The 20100-nt window shown below is 35.9% G+C and overlaps 1 protein-coding gene and 1 long non-coding RNA gene across 3 annotated transcripts; one reads left to right on the top strand and one right to left on the bottom strand.

Annotated features, from left to right (window-relative positions):
* Positions 1 to 4036: 4036 nt before the first annotated feature.
* Positions 4037 to 6550, top strand: LOC104766933 (protein PHOTOPERIODIC CONTROL OF HYPOCOTYL 1). 2 transcript variants are annotated; one of them, XM_010490907.3, is made up of 3 exons: positions 4037 to 4443; positions 4791 to 5542; positions 5625 to 6550. In XM_010490907.3, the coding sequence occupies exons 2-3, from the start codon at positions 4837 to 4839 to the stop codon at positions 6305 to 6307; spliced, it is 1389 nt and encodes a 462-aa protein (XP_010489209.1). In that variant the 5' UTR covers positions 4037 to 4443; positions 4791 to 4836; the 3' UTR covers positions 6308 to 6550. The 2 variants fall into 2 exon arrangements, with proteins under 2 accessions (XP_010489209.1, XP_087358634.1); XM_087502508.1 differs by lacking the exon at positions 4037 to 4443 and adding an exon at positions 4500 to 4568.
* Positions 6449 to 7154, bottom strand: LOC147920695 (uncharacterized). Its single transcript, XR_015591344.1, has 3 exons — positions 7024 to 7154; positions 6822 to 6896; positions 6449 to 6707 (listed from the first exon to the last, which is right to left on the bottom strand). It is a non-coding gene; the product is annotated as an uncharacterized LOC147920695 (long non-coding RNA).
* Positions 7155 to 20100: the final 12946 nt, after the last annotated feature.

The following is a 20100-nucleotide window of genomic DNA, read 5'->3' as shown; positions in this document are numbered from 1 at the left end:
ACAATGAGTCATGTTGGCGCGATGAATTATATCAGCTGCGTAGTTTCGTTGGTTGAGGTAGAGACCTGATGCGTTCCTTGTTATGGTGATGCCAAGAAAATAATGGAGCTCTCCGAGATCCGTCATTTCAAATTCGTTGCTAAGAAAAGAGACAATACGGTTGAGCAGCGCCGTGGAAGATGCGGTGAGACCGATGTCATCCACATAAAGAAGGAGATAGGCCATGCCATCAGCGTGGTTGTACACAAAGAGTGATTGGTCGCCTTTGCTTTGTTTAAAACCGATCCGACGAGCATACTCTGCAAACCATTGATTCCATGCGCGCGGAGCTTGTTTGAGGCCGTAGAGCGAGCGTCATAGGAGACAGACGTGGTCGGGTTTGCCGGGATCGCGGAAGCCCGGTGGCTGATGCATATAGACCGTTTCATCAAGATTCCCATTGAGTAAGGCATTTTTGACATCAAGTTGGTGGATCAGCCACTGTCGAGAGAGAGATAGATCAAGAACAAGACGGATAGTCACCGGCTTCACGACCGGACTGAATGTCTCATCGCAGTCCACACCGACTTCTTGCGATTTCCCATTTGCGACTAAGCGGGCCTTGTACCTGGAAAGATTGTCGTCTGCACAAAACTTATGCGTAAAAAGCCACATAGAACGCACAATATTAATGTTTTCAGGTCGTGGTACAAGATCCCACGTCTTCTTTTTAATTTGAGCATTATATTCCTCATGCATGGCTGGATTCCAGTTAGGATCCTCTAGAGCTTTAAGGTGAGATGAAGGGAGGGGAGAAAGAACGGTGGTATGAAGAGAAAGGGGTTGTCTCGGCTTGAAAATACCTCGTTTACTATGTGTCACCATAGGGTGAGACGTCGCAGGTGGAGGTGGAGCAGCAACTGGCGGAGCCGGCGGGGGTACCGGTTCCGTCGGAGTGGGTGGCTGCGGAGGTGCTGTGTTTTCGACTGGTGGTGTATAGAGGGGACGAAGGAGAGGCGATGGTGAGATAGGCACATTTGTTGGTGCGACGGAGGGAGGAATTTGTGTTGTTCGGGAGAAAGGAAAAATAGACTCAGCAAAGATAACATGACGGGAAATTATTAGCTTGCGAGTTTGAAGATCAAGACATCGGTATCCTTTGTGATTGGTGGGATATCCAAGAAAGACACAGGCGGTGGAACGAGGAGCTAATTTGTGTGGTGTGACGGAAAGGAGATTGGGATAGCACAAGCAACCGAAGACTCGATGGTGAGTGTATGCGGTTGGCTTACGAAATAGCTTTGTATAAGGAGTGTCATTGTTGATGGAGGATGAGGGGAGTATATTGTGCCGTAGATCCACATTTTGACGATGCCGTCACGTTCCTTCCAAGGAGTGTCCTCGGCATTGGATGGAGTAGATGTTCCGTCATGAAGGCCGTAGACGCCGAAGCTGTTACAGTGGGTCTCGAAGAGTTCACGCCAGGCGTCGTAGTTCCTCTTCTGCATGTCGAGGACGAGAGGGATGTGTGACTTAATGTAAGTCACGGTGAAGACTTTGTGAACCGGTTGAGCCATCGAGGAAGGAAGTAATAGAAGAGAGAATAAAGAAGAGATTTAGTGTTTTAGGAGAAGGAGCACAGGAGGGTAAGCGAGAGAAGAGAAGAGAGAGGAAGATGAGAGCGGCGGAAGATTTTTTTTTTAGGGCTCTGATACCAAGTTACAAAGCAAGACTCGATGCCCGATGCCCTTTCTCATTACATTATGTCACCAATATATACAAGAGTGTATGAATGTCGTGCAAGTAATATCTATACAAATATGGAAACAGAATATTACATTTTTTTTCTATCAACCCCTTCGTGTTCGGTTTGCACTTCTGATGTAAATTGTGATCATTTTAAGCTTCCGAAAGAAGATGGAACACTACCATGTTTATGTGAGATAGCCGTGGCTGAGTTGTACACCTTGAAACGAATGGTACTTTCTCCAAACCTTCAACATTATAAGTTTAAAACAAAGATTTTAGAGTTGATTTCAAACAGAATGTGGGTTTCTTGGAGATCAAGATTCTAATAAAGCATCTGGAGTGAGGGATGGAACTACTATAAGATAGAGGAAGATTTTAAGAACTGTCAAATACCCTTCAGGAGGACATGAACTTGGTTATATCTTTTGGACAAGACAAAAACAAGGACATTTACATATGTTCTCATATGGATTTTTGTTAGAAGGCCCTGGCTTTAGAACAAAATAGGTTAGAGATGGATGAATCACTACTACACCTTTATAAGGGTATATATATAATAACAACAACAACACCAAAATGGTGTTTATGTGTCATCCTAGATCCCAAGTCACCATAATAGATGACTTCTTTGGCCAAGTCGTGCAACAAAATCTTAATTACAAACGCATTGTATTCTCAACATGATCGGACACGCCTAAAATGTCAATATGATCATAGCCGTGCCTACGCTACCCTCAATTATAATTCTTCTAAAACTGTCTAACACGCCAGATCATAATAGTAGACTGTGAAAAGGTTCATTATGACTTTTAGAACGGTGTCTAATGCATCTCCATCTAACCACCTTAGTCCGAGAATTATATTCTCCATAAATTCCTTGTGCCCAATTTTTTTTTTTTGATTTAAAACAGTTTATTTATTTTCCGTTTTTGATAGTTACTTGTTTCACAAAACTTCATGTTTATTTTAGCTATATTCAATCTTCATAATTTCATAGTGCAATTGCTTGGTCTCTGTGAATTCGATTCTGAAGTGTTACAACGACACCAATCTATGGTTGAATGCACATTAGGTTTTAATTGACCTTGGTTGAGTGCACAACTGCACATTAGGTTTTAATTGACCTTGGTTGAGTGCACAACCGAGACTGTTGATCGTGTGGTTGAGTGCACACCGTTTGGTTTGGTTTGTTTCGATAATACCTTTTCGATATTCTGCAGTCCTTTTACAGAGATAGGTCTTCAGAAACTATCTCCAACACCACCTAAAACTCGAATGGACAAAACCAAACCAAACACAAACCCATAAGGAATTAGGAATACGAACCAAACAAAACATGACAGAAGCGAATAATCCGGTTAGAGTTCAGGTATATTCTTTTAATAATCCAATCAAACAAACCAAAAGTACAAGATAAAAAAAAAATTGAATTGCCCACCCTTACCATATCCCCTAATAGAATGAGGTGCGTTGACATGAAGAAAAAATCAAACACATTTAACAAAGTAAGATATCTCTTAAACTTTATGGACAAAGAAGATATTTACAACTTGACGACATATAGGGGTGTCAATTGGACTAGCCCGGCCCGGCCGGCCCGAAACGCGTAAAGTCCGCATATGTTTGAGCTCGGTCCGGTTCAGCCCGAAATATTTCCGAACCTATATTTCAAAGTCCGAGTCCGGCCCTAACAGGATTACAGGGCTTTACGGGCTTTTGTGAACTTATCTTACGGATCAAAAATTCAAACTTATAAGTCTTGAAAATCAATGTTTAAAGGTGCGCTATAAACAAATCAATCAAAATTTTAATAGTTCATTTATGTTCACTAAAACTAACTTAATTTAAAAGAAAAAGTTAAAAACTAAATAAGATTTTTATTCTTTAACCAAATAAATTAATATATAATTCATATAAAATATCACAGATTAAAATTTTAAAAGTATTAAGTAAGGTTATTAAGTAAATATAAAAACGAGAATGAGAGTTTTAAATTTTATTTACAATAAATCATTAATCAAATATTGCAATCAAATAAATATATTAAAAACTGTACAAATATATTTGTTTAAAGGCTTTTCGGGCTGGCCCAGAAAACCCTATAGCCCGAACGGGCTGAGCCTGAAAAGTTCAATTTTTTCTAGACATATATATTTAAACCCGAACTCAGTATTTTTCAGGCCGGGCCGAGTCAGCCCGCAGACTTTGGCCCTAATTGACATGCCTACACATAACAAAAAAAATAATATCTAGATATATATATATATATATATATATATATATGTACAGTTATTGTTGTGATATTATTGTTGCCCATTTGCATTAGACATGGTAGAGGAATGAACACGTCATTTCTCAACTAAAATAACTTTTAAACTTAAAATAAAAATTCCAAAATCATTGTCATTCGTCGATGCAATACAAAATACGAGGTTTCTTTTTAACACCTTCTTCTTTGTGTAGTACAAATAGACAGAAGATTGTGTGTGAGAGAGATTTACATATCTTCTGCTCTTTCCGACAAAAGCCCATCTCTTCTGTCTGATTATCTTCTAAAGGTTTTTTTTTTCATCAAGAAGGATGATACTACTCATAATTTTGTGTTAGGCCTTTTTTTTCTTTTTGATCTCTTCGGAGAATACAAGAAAAAAAAAAAAATCGAACTTAGTTTTATTTCGTTGTGTTGGACAGTGTACCTCCACGTATTTGTCTCTGGTAATAATAATCTCCATCACAAATTCTCTCTTATTTTCATTTTTTGTTTTTGTGTCTGATGATAATTGTAAGTATAATATGTGATTCTCACCTTTGTTTGATGAAGCTTTGTGGCCTCTTCTTAGGTTTAATTTCTTGTTTGTTTTCAATTTTGAGATTTTTGTGAAATTTGGTGAAGGAAATTTTGAGATCACAGTAAATAATCCACTTGCTTGATGAATTTTTGAAAAGAAATGTAGTGATTTGAGCGGAATTAATCTATAAGCTTGATGATGCTCAAGTTTAGTGTTTTTATTTGTTTTTGGATTATTAATTATGGTTGAAATAAATGATTTTTTACTTCTCAGGTGATTTGATTCAGGCCTCTTCTACTGGAGAAGATCTGTAGGTACAATGTCTGAACAGGTTATGGTTGTGGGTAAAGGTAACAAAGGAATCAGCAAGACTTCCTCAGTGCAGCCATATGAATCAGCTTGGTTAGGTCGTTGGACTCAGTTAGGTAATGAAGTGAATCACAGTAATGGTGTTGAGTCCAAGTGTTCTAAGGTGTTGATTAGGCCTGAAGATGGTAATGTTAAAGAGAATCATGGAGTCGAGGTATTACCGTTTCCTATGTTTAAGGTTTCTCATAAGAAAGAAAGCAATAAAGCAAAGCTTCAAGCTTCAACGAAACAGTCTTTCTACGAAGAAGTGGGTTCGAGCTCGAAAGCTATGGCTAATAGAATGCCTTGGATGTATCCACAAGGAGAGAAATACAGTCCTGATTTCCCAATTCAAGAAAAGACTACACAAAACTTGCTAGAGTTGATAAGACCAGTGAGGATTTACGCAACAGTTGACTCGGTTAACTTGCCAGAAGAGGATGGTCATCAGCTATTCAAGGGCTCAACGGTTTCCATGAAACTGAAAGGGAAGATTGTTGGTGGGTACCTTGATCTGTTTCCTAATCTTGACCACTGCCATAATAAAGGAGGAGCAAGGCTTGAATCTCTAGAAAGTTCAAAGAATACTGAAGAAGAAGATGGGCCAAGAAACAATGAATCATCAGCCGAGACTGATATCTTAGAGATGGATAAGCTTCATACGATACATCTTTCAGGTATAGTGACACCTTAAGAATACACCTACTTGCTCTCTGTATCTTTTTCATACTTTGTCTGATTCTCTTTTCGTCATGACAGGCTCCAATTCTTCATCAACTAAGGTAAGAAAAGGCGATTCAGGCATTCCTAGGAATGAAATACCTGACATGAATGAAGAACCACCTCTGGTTCTCGATAGAGAGAATTCAGTAGAAGGGTATCAAGGAGAGACAAGCAACTCGGCTACTCAAAGTATGAATGCAGAACATTTCCTGTTCAGAGAGTGCAAACGTGTGAGATTGGAAGAAGAAGCGGAACCAAGCAGTAGATGGGTCAAGCGTCTGAAGACAAACGCCTCGGATTCCAGCGGACATGATGAAACCAAGAGCATGATGAAGGGTAAAGAAGCATCACCAGGACACAAAGGGAACAACAACCTATTCCTTGAAATCATGAAATCTGGAATCAACAATCTCCAACCAAGAAATCAAGAACCTGTAACTTCACAAATCAAGAATCTGAACCAGGGAGGAGGAGAAGAAGATATTACGCTTCTGCATCCATGGATCCAGAGATGGTGCAAGAAGAAATCTACATCAACAGATCAACTAGGAGGGCAAGAAGCTAGCTTTGAGCCAGAGAACCAAAAGGAGATAGAGAAGAAGCATTTTCCAAGTATTGCAGCCATGGCACTGATGGGTAAAGCTCTGAGCGGTTTAAACCCCTATGCTCTCAGAAAGACCGACTCTCTCATGGTCTGGAATGCTCGGGATTTGAGGTAGAAAACCAAATCATCATCGTAGAGACAAGAACAAGATAGCAAGCTTGCTACAATCAAATTCGTGTAAGATTTTGACAGGTTCCTCTACAAGTGTCAGTGTGACTATTCTTATAATAGTTTCAGTTATGTATGAATATACCTATTTGCATCATAAACCTTCTTTGTCAATCGCTACAGCATCACTGTTCTGATTTGTAACTGGTTGTAAGTAAACCCATTCTGTGAAAATCTTGATTGAAGGAAATGGATCAGAACATCTAAACAATGAGAACATAATGAAAGGAAACTTAGTTGTGGGTAGCCGTAGTGTAAATCTGCTGGCTAGAGTGAGTAGAGACCATCTTGATCTTTCCCTTAGCCATCAAATCTCTGATTGCTTTCCTAGCAAGCAATCCATTGATCTGCATGACACAAACAAACACACATACCAATCAGGTCACAAACAGTAAAACAATTAATAGAACCAATACAACAGAGAGAGAGAGTCCAAGAAGTGTTGTGATGGTGTAAATGACCTTCTTTTTCTGCTTGCCGCCACCTGATTTGGTTGGTGTAGAGGATGGTGGTAGAAATTTATCCTTCTTTGGTGCCTAGAATCAGCCAGAGAAAACCATTTTTAGATTCATCATTTCATACGAAAACAGAGAGAGAGAGAGAGAGAGAGAGAGAGAGACAGAGAGAGAGAGACAGAGAGAGAGAGAGAGAGAGATAACACACCAACATTGAAGAAACTGAACAGCAGAGGAGCGGTGCTAAAGTGGAAGAAGGGAAGCTGTATTAAAGGAAAAACACCTAATAGATAATTTTGCATATAAAACTGTCTATTGGTTCGTCAGTCGTTACAACTAAAATCTAAAAGCGGTAAACGTCCAAACTAATACAGTAAAACCTCTATAAATTAAACTAGGGGAAGCCCGTCCTACAGGATTATATATTTTGTTAGTTACTTTTTTTTGTAATTTTTATTTTTGTAATGTAGTTTTTTATTTTGATTTATTTTCTTTATTTATATAGTGTTTATATGTATATTTGGGGTTATACAGTAAATTGGAAATCCTAATAGAGTAAGTAGTTTGCAGAATATAGTTTTTCACGGAAACAGACACACCGCAATATTGGATAGTAGTTTTGTAAGAGAATAGACACTCTGCAATATCGGATAGTAGATTTGTAAGAGGATACACACACCGCAATATCGGATAGTAGTTTTGTAAGAGGATGAGTTTTTCTTTATTTTGGTTTGTTGTCAAAAGAGGAGAAGTTGCTTGTTAAATTTTAGTGTGAAATATTTCAATGGTTAGGAAACCATTGTATTTATAGTGAGATTATGTATATTTAGGTTATCATTTAGAAGTTAATATTTGATATATCAAATCTCAGCAAAATATATCTTGTTTCTTGTTTTGTTATAACTAAAAGATAAATATTTCATGTGTAAGATTATCCCAACAGATTGTTTTAGATTTGCAGTTAAAAACAATCTCGGCAATCAAACAATTTTGTAAGATTTGGAAATCAAAATATATGATTTTAATTAAAACCATTGGAAAAATATGTGGCCAAGATATAATTTTATTTTGAGAATCAACGGATAATGTTTGATGAGAAAGTTGGATCAAATAATCAGGTACAAAATGACCAGCGCGAGATCCGACTTAATTTGAATTGTTAGAGAATTTTAATGCCATAATATACTAATGTATTAATAATTATTGATTACTAACCATTTTATTTTAAAACTACCAAAACAAAGTAATATTTTAATTTTTAAAATGATTATTAAGGAAGCAACTTTAAACAACTTACAAAAATATCTCGCAATTACACACATTTGCGCTTGGGACGACTACGAAGTGAAAAAATTGTAAAAAACAAATTTAATTTATAGTTTGATAAAAATACCTTATAACTGGTTTAACTCAAACTTTTTTTATATTTTAAAATTTATAAGAGTAAAAATATTAATATTACTTAAATATTTTATAAACTTTAAATATCTTATTATATAAAGTTGAGTTTTGAAAGTTAGCCACTAACAAGATTTTGACATGTGTCAAGTTATTAATCTCAGATTTTGACATGTGTAAAAGTTAATATTTAATAAGAGGAATTTGAAAAATAAAATATTTTGTTTTAAAAAATATTAATAATGTAAAAAGATAATTATCAAAAATTACTGAATTTATTAAAAAATACAAAGTTTTTTTAAATAATTATAAGGAGATTATATATATATATATATATATATATATATATATATATATATATATATATATCATAAATTTTGAAATTATAATATTATTGACTTATTTTTAATTTTAAGTTATTAATTATACAAAAAATAGAAAAATGGATTAAGTAAAATATATATTTAATTATTAGTTCTAAATTTTGTAATTACTCACTTCTATATAAACATAGATCGTCTTATATTTAAATAATTTATTCAAAAATACTGCTTTCAACTTTGTTTAGTTGGGAATTTTTTTTTAATAGGAAGGTAAATTATTCTTATTTTTTTAAACCAAAATTTTCTCCTACTTTCTCATTTTTCAGTTGGGAATAAGTAAGTAAGATTAATATATTGACCCAAAAAAATTAATATATGTGTTTTCTTTTTCTAATACTATAATTTAAAATTTATTGTAATATTTTTAGATTGTTTTATTTTATTTATATTTTCATCTTTGAATTATTTGGGATTCATATATTACGATGCTTTTAATTTCCTATTGTTTCTTTAATTATGTCAAATTAATTTTCTTCTAATTTCTCAACCTTGATTGGTTGGTCATAAATTCTTTTTTTTTTTGCAAACATAATTGTTACCATTATTCATTCAATCCTAGAGGGAGATAACTAGTATAAGCTCATCAACCTAATGGATAGATAAAATAGGCTAATCAAACACAAGCTTACAACAAACATAGATAAATAGATTAGAAAAACATAAATCGTTGTGGATAGATCCATAGGAGCTCAAAGCTTGTGACACCCTGGTTTGCAGAAAGGTTTAAAAGAATTGATTTGGTCACATATGTCACCAAAATGCCCTTATTTTTTCGGTCAAGGGTCCTGAGAGAACTTCATGATGGATGGCTTTTCTGTAAGTGATTGTCGGAATTGTGCGAGTGAGGACAAAACACCGGAAAAAATCATTTGTTGATTTGTAGGGTCGGTAAACAAGTTTTTAAAGTCTCTCATACGTAACAAACCGACCATCAAATATGGGTGGGTCCACGGACCGCGAATAGATGTAGGGTCCACTTAGGAAGGTGGGCCCATGGACTGAGAGTGGACATGGGCTCACTAAGCAAGGTGGCGGTTGAGGCTTTACAGAGACAGAGGCTATATCATGGTGTGTCAAAAACACTTTCATGAATACATTGGAAATTATAACATTAGTTACAATCAAAAGATTTTGTGACGTTAGAAAAAAGTTTTTACTTTCATAGGTTGTCGGAGCAAGCCATTTTGAGATAGCAAAAATACGTGAACATGTTCTCTCCACACAGGAGGAGGACAGAGCTGTGGTTCTCTCTATGGTGGAGAAGGTTGGACACAAGGTTATCTCTCCAAGGGAAGAAGGTGGAAGGCGGAGCCAAGGTTCTCTCCATGGTGAAGGAAGTTGGACGCAAGGTTTTTTCCATAAAGGATGAGGACAGAGCCGAGGTTTTCTCCATGGTGGTCATACATTATTGTGATGAAACATCATTGATTAGTATATTCTGTAATATATTTTTTATTCAAAATATTTTTTGAGCCAACAATTTTAGTAATTAAAAAACTATGCAGAAGTGAAATAACTTAGTTGGCTTAATCTGTTCATATAGACATTTTCTAGGTGGTAATAAATAATATATTTGTAACATAAAGTATATTTCGATGTAAAAAAATACACTTTTAATAGTAACATACATAAAAGATTTGTAAATGGATATAAATCAGTGTATTATAACAAATATAAAATTTATAAATACGTACAACAAATTTTAATATATTTTTGTTAAATTTAATTTAATTTATAAAATTTTAAACCTGCACATCGGGCAGGTCCTCATCTAGTATTATAATATTTTAAACTTTCGACGGAGTTTAATTTTTGGTTGAATAATGAGTAAATAGAAATACAATTTTATTTTTCCGATTTCTTTTTTTCTCTTTCCAGACTCTCTCTCTCTTTTCTCTCGCGACACTTTCATCTCTGTCAAATCCATATGATAACGTAAAACGTAAATAAAGAGAATAATAGATTCGATTAAAGTTAACTTGATACAACGTTTATGAAACGCAGCACCAATTTCTCATCTGCAAGAGACTCCACAGAAAAGCTCCAACAAAATGATGAGGAACAAGGTCACCAAACCCAGAAAATAGAAAACAACAATTCAGATTTTGCATAATGAAAAATGATGAGCTAGCAGATGCTCTTATAGAGAGTTAACAAACAGTGTTAAACCGATTTGTTCCCTTTCTGTGACGTTGACAATCTTATTCCGTTACAACTCCAGCTGCCTTTGTCTCATGTGCTTTTCTTCTTCTTCTTATCTTGACCGCAAGTGCAGACTCCCATTGTACTATATCAAATCTCCCCAGTTCGAAGAACCTTGACCAGAAGGTTCAGTTTTAATACAATCCACGGATCTTAACTTGTAGCTAGCAACTCTACTGTAACTTCAAGTTGAAATCAAAGAGTATTGAAACCAAACCTCCATGATCCCAAACCTGACTGACAAAATTCTGTGAAGATTGAGTCGTGAAACGATGCCACACATAGCGACTTACACCCCAAAAGTGCAGATGAGTAGGCAAAACCATTGTCATTTGATGCAGCTTCACTCTGCATGAACTGACCACTTTAACGAATGTGTTCTCCACAATGAATTGGTCAACAAGTGTAAACTGTTGCCGGTCTTGAAGATTCTCGTGATCCTCTTCATCAAATTTGTGTTCGCTAGTCTTGAATTTGAACATCTAGGACCTGGGATATAGTTGTTATCCCTGTTTACTATCAAACACCTCGTGAGGCCGCTTGTACCGAGGTATATTGGTTTGTTGCAGGCAATGTAAAGTTGGTATTTGTTGTTCCCTGTAATCTTTTGTGGCAAACAAAAATGCCTCTGCTTGATATTCCCTTCTTGATAAGTTGTACGACACTTCCTACTGCAGCAGAACAAAGAGACAACACAAGCACATTGTACATATTTGTACATGAACATCCATGTCTTATAACATATTCTCTTCTTCTTTTTCTTAGGCTCTGCAATTTTTTGCATTGTCAGAGAGTTGTTCTGCAGGGCTGCCCCCAAGAGAGGCTGTTTTGCACCCACATTCAAAAGTGGAACACTCCCAGCTCCATCATCGCTTGAATTTTGCATCAATCCTAAGAATTCATACGCCTTACAATCCCAAGGACTGACCAAAATCAACAACACCAGCCCCGAAATTGATTGTAGAAACCCAAATCCCCCTTTGTTCTTTAACTATAGCAGCACCACTCGGGACCCTAGATGTTGCACTCCAAACTGTGCCATAATCCTTTGCAAATTCAAATCTTTGAACCTGAATTTCCAAGTTTTATGAAACTTAGGTGCCTTCCTCTGCAAATTCATATGGATGACATAAAGGAGCAACTAACAAGGCAGCTTTTGAACATTAAGTTTCAGCTCACCAACAAACAAAATCTGAACATTTGCTGCCACATTGCTCGTACACAACAAATGCAGATACGTTTTACTTGCATTTTGCAGCCTTATTAGCTTCTTATTAAGTGCAAAGCTAGATTTAAAATCTCTTGGTGCCACTCTCTTTTTAAACTTGAACCTCCAACAGTCAAGAAACGTTTGTTTGCATTCGTTTGCCACAGAAAACTCTTGAGGAATGCGTACACATCAAAGCATGTTTCTTCAACAAGCCTTCCACTGCAACAGAGACCTCCTGCTCAACCGGTTTGTTTCCCTCGTGAGACTCCCTATCTCTAACAACTACTGGACTTGTAAAATCTTGAACACAGACCATATCACTTCCCCCACCTGACTGTAAACCATAAAAAACAAGTCCATTAGGTGACAACAATGCATCAGTATTATAAAAATCCCCTAACAGCTTATGTTGCGCCTTCACTACCAAGTCTGAAGCGCTAAAGAAGTGATCTTCATTATCATCTGATTCAGCAGTCTTAATGTCACAGCCAATTAATTTCTCAACCTCATGTGCTTCCAATTCCATAGCAATGTTATCACTTTTTTCACACTAACAGAAGCCACTTGCTTCTCCTCCGTGAACTCAGACTTAGAATATTTTGTTGGGTGAGCTAGCTCAAACAATCTTCCCACCAAGAAGCATTGTTGAACTGATTGAGGGTGAAATAGCTTGATATGCATTCGAGTATCCTTCTGCAATCCTGTCAAATACAAGCTAACCAAATAATCTTAATCTAAGTTCACTTAAAAGCTAATCAACATGAAACGAGCATGATACACCTCAATTCCTTCACTCTCCTACAACTTTTTCAGTTCAGCAATTGAATCATCCAACAGCTTATTAGCTTTACCTTGCAACAATATTTTGTAAATCACCCAATCATGCTTCACATACTTCCATAGAACTGATTGCACAATTTATTTATGCCAAAGTAGCAGCTATATCATCCAATTGGGCTGAAGTGAGACTAACTTTTAACTCCTCTGGAGTATGATCAAGTAAGAAAAATTGTTCGATCCAGAACAGCCATTCCCCAAGTTTATCACCACCAAATCTAAGCATATCAAGTTTTGCAAAACCATTAGCATCATAATAGATGTTCGACGTACCATATCTCTCGTCGTTGGTGTCAGAAATTACGATCGGAGGTGGAGATCTTAGCTGTGAGTATCGTCCGTAGTTGTAAGCTCCCAGCGATTGCTTTGTTTTACGATCAACCGCCTCCCTCAAGAGAGAATGTTTTCTCTTCCACTCTATTGTTTCCGAGGACACGACTGGATCTGATACCATTGATAACGTAAAACGTGAATAAGAGAATAATAGATTCAATTGAAGTTAACTTGATACAAGGTTCATGAAACGCAGCACCAACTTCTCATCTGCAAGAGACTCCACAGAGAAGCTCCAACAAAACGATGCGGAACAAGGTCACCAACCTCAGAAAATAGAAAACAACAATTTAGATTTTGCATAATGAGAAATGATGAGCTAACAGATGCTCTTATAGAGAGTTAACAAACAGTGTTAACCGATTTGTTTCCTTTCCGTGACGTTGACAATATTATTCCGTTACAACTCCAGCTGCCTTTGTCTCACGTGCTTTTCTTCTTCTTCTTATCTTGACCACACATGCACACTCCCATTATACTATATCACCATAGAAATCATTCGACAAATCCATAGAAATCATTCGAATTAAGGTGATTATATGAAAGCCATGCCTCCTTACGGTCCTAATTCTCAAGGTGGTTATCATGGGGGAGGTTTCTCCTCCGGTCGTGGTGGTGCTTGTCGTGGTGGAGGGCGCGGCGGCGGTGGCAGTCGTGGTGGTGGTGGCGGCGGTCGTGGGGAACAACGATGGGGGAATCCGGTAATTTGTTTCTTTCTCTTTTCTTGTAAGTCTACCCCTCTCTCTCTCTCTAATCTTTTTCCTTTACTACTAGTGAATTGATGATTTCTATGTTGATGTGTATTTGGATGCTAGAGAGCTTCTTCATGTATAGATTTATGCAATTGTGAAATCCAGATGAATTGTGTGCCCACTAAGCTAAAATAAGACCATTATGCAAGCCTGAACATATAAGCTAGTGATGATCATATCCATCTCTGCAGTGCATTAATCATCTTATTATGAATCTAGTTTAATAGATTCTCAAGCATTAATCAAGTTGTTTTTTTTGCAGCGAAGCGATATTTTGTATCTCAAGCAACATTGTAGAAAGATTTCGTCTCTTGTCCTTGAGGAGGATGAAGAAGTAAGATTTTTAATTTCTCTTTTCAATACCATATGCTTGATAAGTGATTTAGGATTTTCTGTATTTTGATTTTGTCTAGATAGATTGAAGAGCAACATAGGAAAGCATTAGAGGAATATCCTTCTGATTTTGCATAAGATGAGGTTAGTATAGACTACTGATTGGTGATTGCTTTGAAAGATGTCATCAACATCTTCTCTTACGCTCATTACAGAAGTATTAACATTGAATGTGGGAATGAAAGACGAGGCCAAAGGAAGCATGGTCCACGATGCTAAGGCTGGTGAAAAAACTGCATCCATCTTCCAGTTTATATTTGCACTTGTTGAGTTAGCGGATTAGATCTTTATTGGTTCAGGATAAGCGAGGAGGTTGAAAAAAGATACAATATAGTCAGAAGTGTTGGCGAACAATGTATACATGATGATGAGCTGAAGGACCTTCTGGCTAAAAAGGCGGTTCCAGTTTGCTATGATGGTTTTGAACCATCAGGGAGGATGCATATCGCTCAGGTAAGAATGATTCTCATATCTTTGTTTTATATTGTGTATCATGCTTTGGAATTCTTTCATATTTCTTTCATTTTTAAGTGAGAAGCTTTTGTTAGTGCGTATAACTCTGCTATTACCTTCGCAGGGAATGATGTAGATCTTGAATATGAACAAATTGACTTATGCGGGTTGCCGAGTGAAAATTTGGATTGCAGATTGGTTTGCATATGAACAACAAGTTAGAAGGTTATTTGATAAATAAAAACCAATTGTTTAAAAAATTAATATTCTAATGATTAAGCAATCTTATAGGAATTCTCTAGTGGAAGGTTGGTTTTGTTTAAATTTGTTAAGGGTTGCTTCGATTAGTTTAATATTAATTATAGGGAAAACGAGCTATTTCCCCCGATAACTATCATATCTAGCCAGATAGAGCCCGAACTTTGACCTCGATCTATATATCCATCAAACAAACGTTCTACATCTATTTCTCCCAAAATAAAAGTTTTCTATTTAAACCTCCTCGAATTGATAGTTTGAGTTCTATTACCCCATAAATTTGGGTTTCATCTGTTTATTGTTCACTAAACTAATTACTAGACAAATAAAACCAATTAAAACCAAAGAAAACCAAATTTATATTAGATTAGAACCCGATTGGAACCTAAAACCAAAACACCTGATCGATGAAAACAAAACCAAAACACTCGATTGGCACCTAGAGCAAATTCTTTGTTCTTACAATAAAAACAATTTTTTAATGGAAAAAATGAAGGAGAGCATATTTCATGTCCATGACACTACTATTATCGTATATGAATTTGAAGTCTTCATAATTTTGTTGACACCACCGTCGTTGGTGTGGGATGAAGGCGCTGTCGGGGATCCATAGGTTGTTGAAGAAGAAGACGAGTGAAGAGGACGAGGAGGAGGGGAGAGAGATGGACACAGCTTCATCATCGTCGCTCCATGGATTGAGATCTGGTAAGGGAAGAGCTGTTCCAACCGAGTTGACTCAGCGAGGTGGAGAGTGGAGATGGTTGAGGAGAGAAAGAGGAGTCGAGGAAAAGCGAGTCTTCACGGGAGAGAGACATGTCGAGAAGGTGAAGGCGGTGGTGGTCGGAGAAGGTGAAGGCGATCTGGGTAGTCCACCAAACAGCGCCGTTGCAATAATCCATGGCTCTGTTCCTTCCTCTCCACCATCTCCGTCAGCTCTTGCGACGCGACTCTCGGCTATCACTTCCACTCATCTTTATCATCAATCTTCCTACTCTAACAATTATGGTTAATTACAATCTAGTTTAATTACAATGAATTTATCCAATCAGTTTTGTAATGAAAATCCTTTTGTAATTGAAATTGAAAATCAAATTTATCAATATCATTGGTTGATGGAAGAATCGGGCCAAGAAGAAATATCAAATCAATTAATGATTGGTCAGATTTTAATTCAGAATCAACTCTTAGTGGTTTAATATTTGGTTTAATTCGGGTTTTGAAGTGTAAACCAATGTAACCGAGATTTGGGGAGATTTAAATATAAAACTTTTATTTTGGGGAGAAATAGGTATAGAACGTTTGTTTGATGGATATATAGATCGAGGTCAAAGTTTGGGTTCTATCTGGCTAGATATGATAGTTATCAGAAGGAAATAGCTTGTTTCCCATTAATTATATGATTAGTTTAATTAGGAGTAACTTATATGAGTTGCTCTAGTAGGAGATGGTCTCACAGACCCTCTCTTGCTTATCTGTCATTTGATTGCTCAATTTAAAATCAAAAATAATTAGTTAAATTAGATAATAATATTGTATTAAAATATTAATAAAATTGAAGGGTTTACTGATGGAGATGCCTAAAGACCCGCTGATTTGATATTTTGTTATTATAGCGGATGAAAAGCATATTTTTCTTTTTTCTAACTTTTAAGTTAACTCATGAATGTTCGTTTTGATGGAGCAGTATTGCTTGTGGTAAATAAGCTGTGATCGGATCATACAGAAATGCTTCTTTATTCTGATGCATATAAACGTACACCCATATACAAACATATATAATGTTTTATGATAAATTAATATGAAGATGACCATATACAACACAAACGGCCTTTACGAAGGCTCAATTACATTCAAAATAGCATTTGCATGTACGGAATCCATAAACTCCCTCGCAACGAGCATAATCATTAGGCCCGACGTAGTTCCTCTTACAGTACGCATCTCATTCATTACATGATATACCCTCGTTCTCTAGAGTGCAGTACCTACCTTCAAACCCATGAAAGATAAGAACAAACATGTGAGTATGTGCATGGTTAGGCATTTGACAATAGATGAATGAGATTGCATGTGAGCACACGTTGCGAAGCTCTAACTACCTGGATATGAGAAGATGGGCTGCCGGATCCATGGACCATATCGTCTAGCATGAGCCTGCTCACCCTCAGTAGTAGCCCAAACAACTCCACCATCTGAAAGAGGCTTAAGGTTGCGCTTCTCCATCATCTCAGCTTTGATTATATGCACCCAAATGTATATAGTCAAATTTATAACAATGACACATATGTACTGAAAGCATATCTACATATTGTGAATAACGCTATCTCTAATGTGTAGATATGTTTTATCTTATTAAAACACATATATAAAAGTTAAGAGATAAGAAAACATGTTTCAAAGTTAAGAAGTTTGATATGGTACCTAATTAATGTTGGAGAGAAAACACTGAAAACAATTGCAAAAATGAAAGCAAGCGTCACCACTTTCTTTGCCATATCTCTCTATTTAGGTCTTGCTTGTTCTTGTTGAAACCAAACAAGCTCTCGGAAGATATTTATAAGGTTACACTCTGAAAGAAAAATATGGACACGCACACGCATATAGAAAAAGAAATAAAATATAATAGAAGATAAGAATCACACTGGCTACAAGTGTAAAGTGTAGCTTCCGTCCACTACCGCTTAATATATTTCTCTTAACATCACAAAAAAACTGGTTACTTTTACAAAACCCGCACGTTGTGTCTGTAGTAAATAAACTTTATTCACTTGATATATATATTCCATAACAAGATTTTTAGAGAGTAGCTCTTGTTTTTGTAACATATACTTCTAAACGCTGGAGAATTGAAACAGAATACTCTCCATCCGTATAAACCTTTGATTTGTGTCATCAACAGCCACAAATCACTAGCGTAGAGCCTAATGTAGTTCGGCACATCGGTCAGTTGCACATTATTTTACGTAATACGGTAATCGTGTTAAGCCAGCAGCAAAAAAAAAACAAGGCTAAATTCTCGGACAACTAGTCTTAAGTTCACCAAGGCCCTTGAAAATATCCGGAAACGAAACGAAGATTTATATTTAGATTTTTTTTGTAGTGATATACTGATATTTATATTTTTAATAGAGAGCTCTCATCTGGCCATAAGTGTGGAGCGTAGTACTTGTCTTACTGACTTATATATATTGCTATTACTTTCTACATCACACAAGAGGTAGTTACTTTGAAAACTCCACACGTTTGTTTTATGACTTTATCTTTATTCACTTCATACTTCATAGGCTGAGGATGGGAGCTATTATTTTGTAACATTCTTTTACAAATTAGAGAATTCTCCATCTTACTTTTAAATTCTTGAATTATCAACAATTATAAACACAAGCATAGGGAATATAATTACAGTTATAGTCGTATACCAATTATAATTCACAACAACATTTACGTCTATATTGGAAGATTATCTATGTAGGCAAACTTTAAACCGAAAAGAACATGTAGCATAATAGTTTATAGTAGTGTTATCGCCAAGCCCTCATTCAATAGTTCAAATAGGAAACTTGCACAAAGAAAAGAGGGCTTATTATTTATAAGTATACTTTAAACCCCTAAAATCTCCTTAGATCCTTGAGGTACTAAAGAAGATTCAATCTTAAAGTTTACATCCACCAAAGTGTACATAAAAAAAATCTTTAAAGTGTCGGTCTTAATTTGGGTCGTCACATGTAATTTATCGTCAGTTTTAACTAAGTCTTTGTATGTTAGCCTGTCGGGTTGGCTGACCTCTAGTCGTAATTTGACCAAGAATGTTTGATTCCAACCAAGAATGTTTTCGCCTTTTGGAATTTAAGTTCCAAATATTTAGTATGAAAAAATTTTGTTTTGTTTAATTCGAACACATTAAATGCGCATCAATGAAGGGTCCATATCGTCTAGATGGCGCCTAATTAGTAGCCAAATCATTTTCACTCTCCGGGGGTGGTATCACTGTATCAGGTCGCTCTTTTCAACTATTTTAGCTTTGGCTACGTACGTAAATCTACCCAAATGTAAATTTAATTAATTACAGCAATGATCTTTAATGATAGATATCGAACAATTTTGTATATTTTATGCTACATATTATATATCTCTTTATTAAATGTTTTTATTCAATTCGGATCTTTCGTAAGCTAAGTTTAGTTTGTGTAGATATGCTTTATCTTCCTCATGTAAAGTACATAGAAATAAGAAATCACTCTTAAGAAATAAGAAACATGTCAGTAAAAAGTTTGATATGGTACCTATTGTAGGAGAGAGAAGAACACTGGAAACAATTGTGAAAATAAGAGCAAGCATCACCATATCCTCAGTCCTGTCTGACGTCTCCGTTTAGGGTCTTGCTTGATCTTGTTGGTTTGGAACCAATGAGCTCTAAGGGTAAATATTTTATAAGATTACAGTCTGAAAAGAAAAATGGAAAAAAAAAAAAATGTGGACACATATACAGAAAATCAAAATAGAAGATAAGACAGGTTCACACTGGCCAGTGGCCACAGGCCCACACTTATGTATAGTTCCATTAATTACTGCTTATGGCTTCTACTTTCAGCATTACACAAAAGTTTGGTATTTGCAAAATCTATAGGTTTTTACTTTTTAGTAGATAGACTTCATCACTTCATACATATTCACAAAATGACTTTAAAAAGGATATCTTGTTTTTGCACCATCCTTTAAAAGATTTGGAGAACTCCATCTTTATGATATTTTGTGTCATCAACGGCTACATATAACACATGCATATAGAGAATTTCATTTAGTTTGTATAGTGTATGCCAAGTAATTAATACGGAAACAGTCACATGTTTAATCAAAGGATATATATGTGTCTACTACTATTAGGACATACTCAATCCAACCATAAGCCTTATAGATTGTAGTAGTATTGTCGTATCATCACCTGGTAGATTCCTTATCCTTGAAAAGGACACAAAGAACACTTAAAACCAAGTCTCATAAATTCCAAATATAACCAAGTCTCATTCGATAGTTCGAATAGGAAACTCAAATCAAGAAAAATAGTA

The sequence above is a fragment of the Camelina sativa genome, chromosome 19, assembly GCF_030686135.1.
Source record: "Camelina sativa cultivar CO46 ecotype springtype chromosome 19, ASM3068613v1".
Classification (NCBI taxonomy): Eukaryota; Viridiplantae; Streptophyta; class Magnoliopsida; order Brassicales; family Brassicaceae; genus Camelina; species Camelina sativa.
Note: the sequence above shows the minus strand (reverse complement) of the source record. Positions and strands in the feature narration are given on the sequence as shown.

Excerpts from the sequence above, each read along its gene's own strand:
- LOC104766933 (XM_010490907.3), top strand. The coding sequence starts at position 4,837 with ATGTCTGAACAGGTTATGGTTGTGGGTAAAGGTAACAAAGGAATCAGC. Across the intron at positions 5,543-5,624 it reads TCATACGATACATCTTTCAG|GCTCCAATTCTTCATCAACT; the intron begins GTATAGTGACAC and ends TCGTCATGACAG.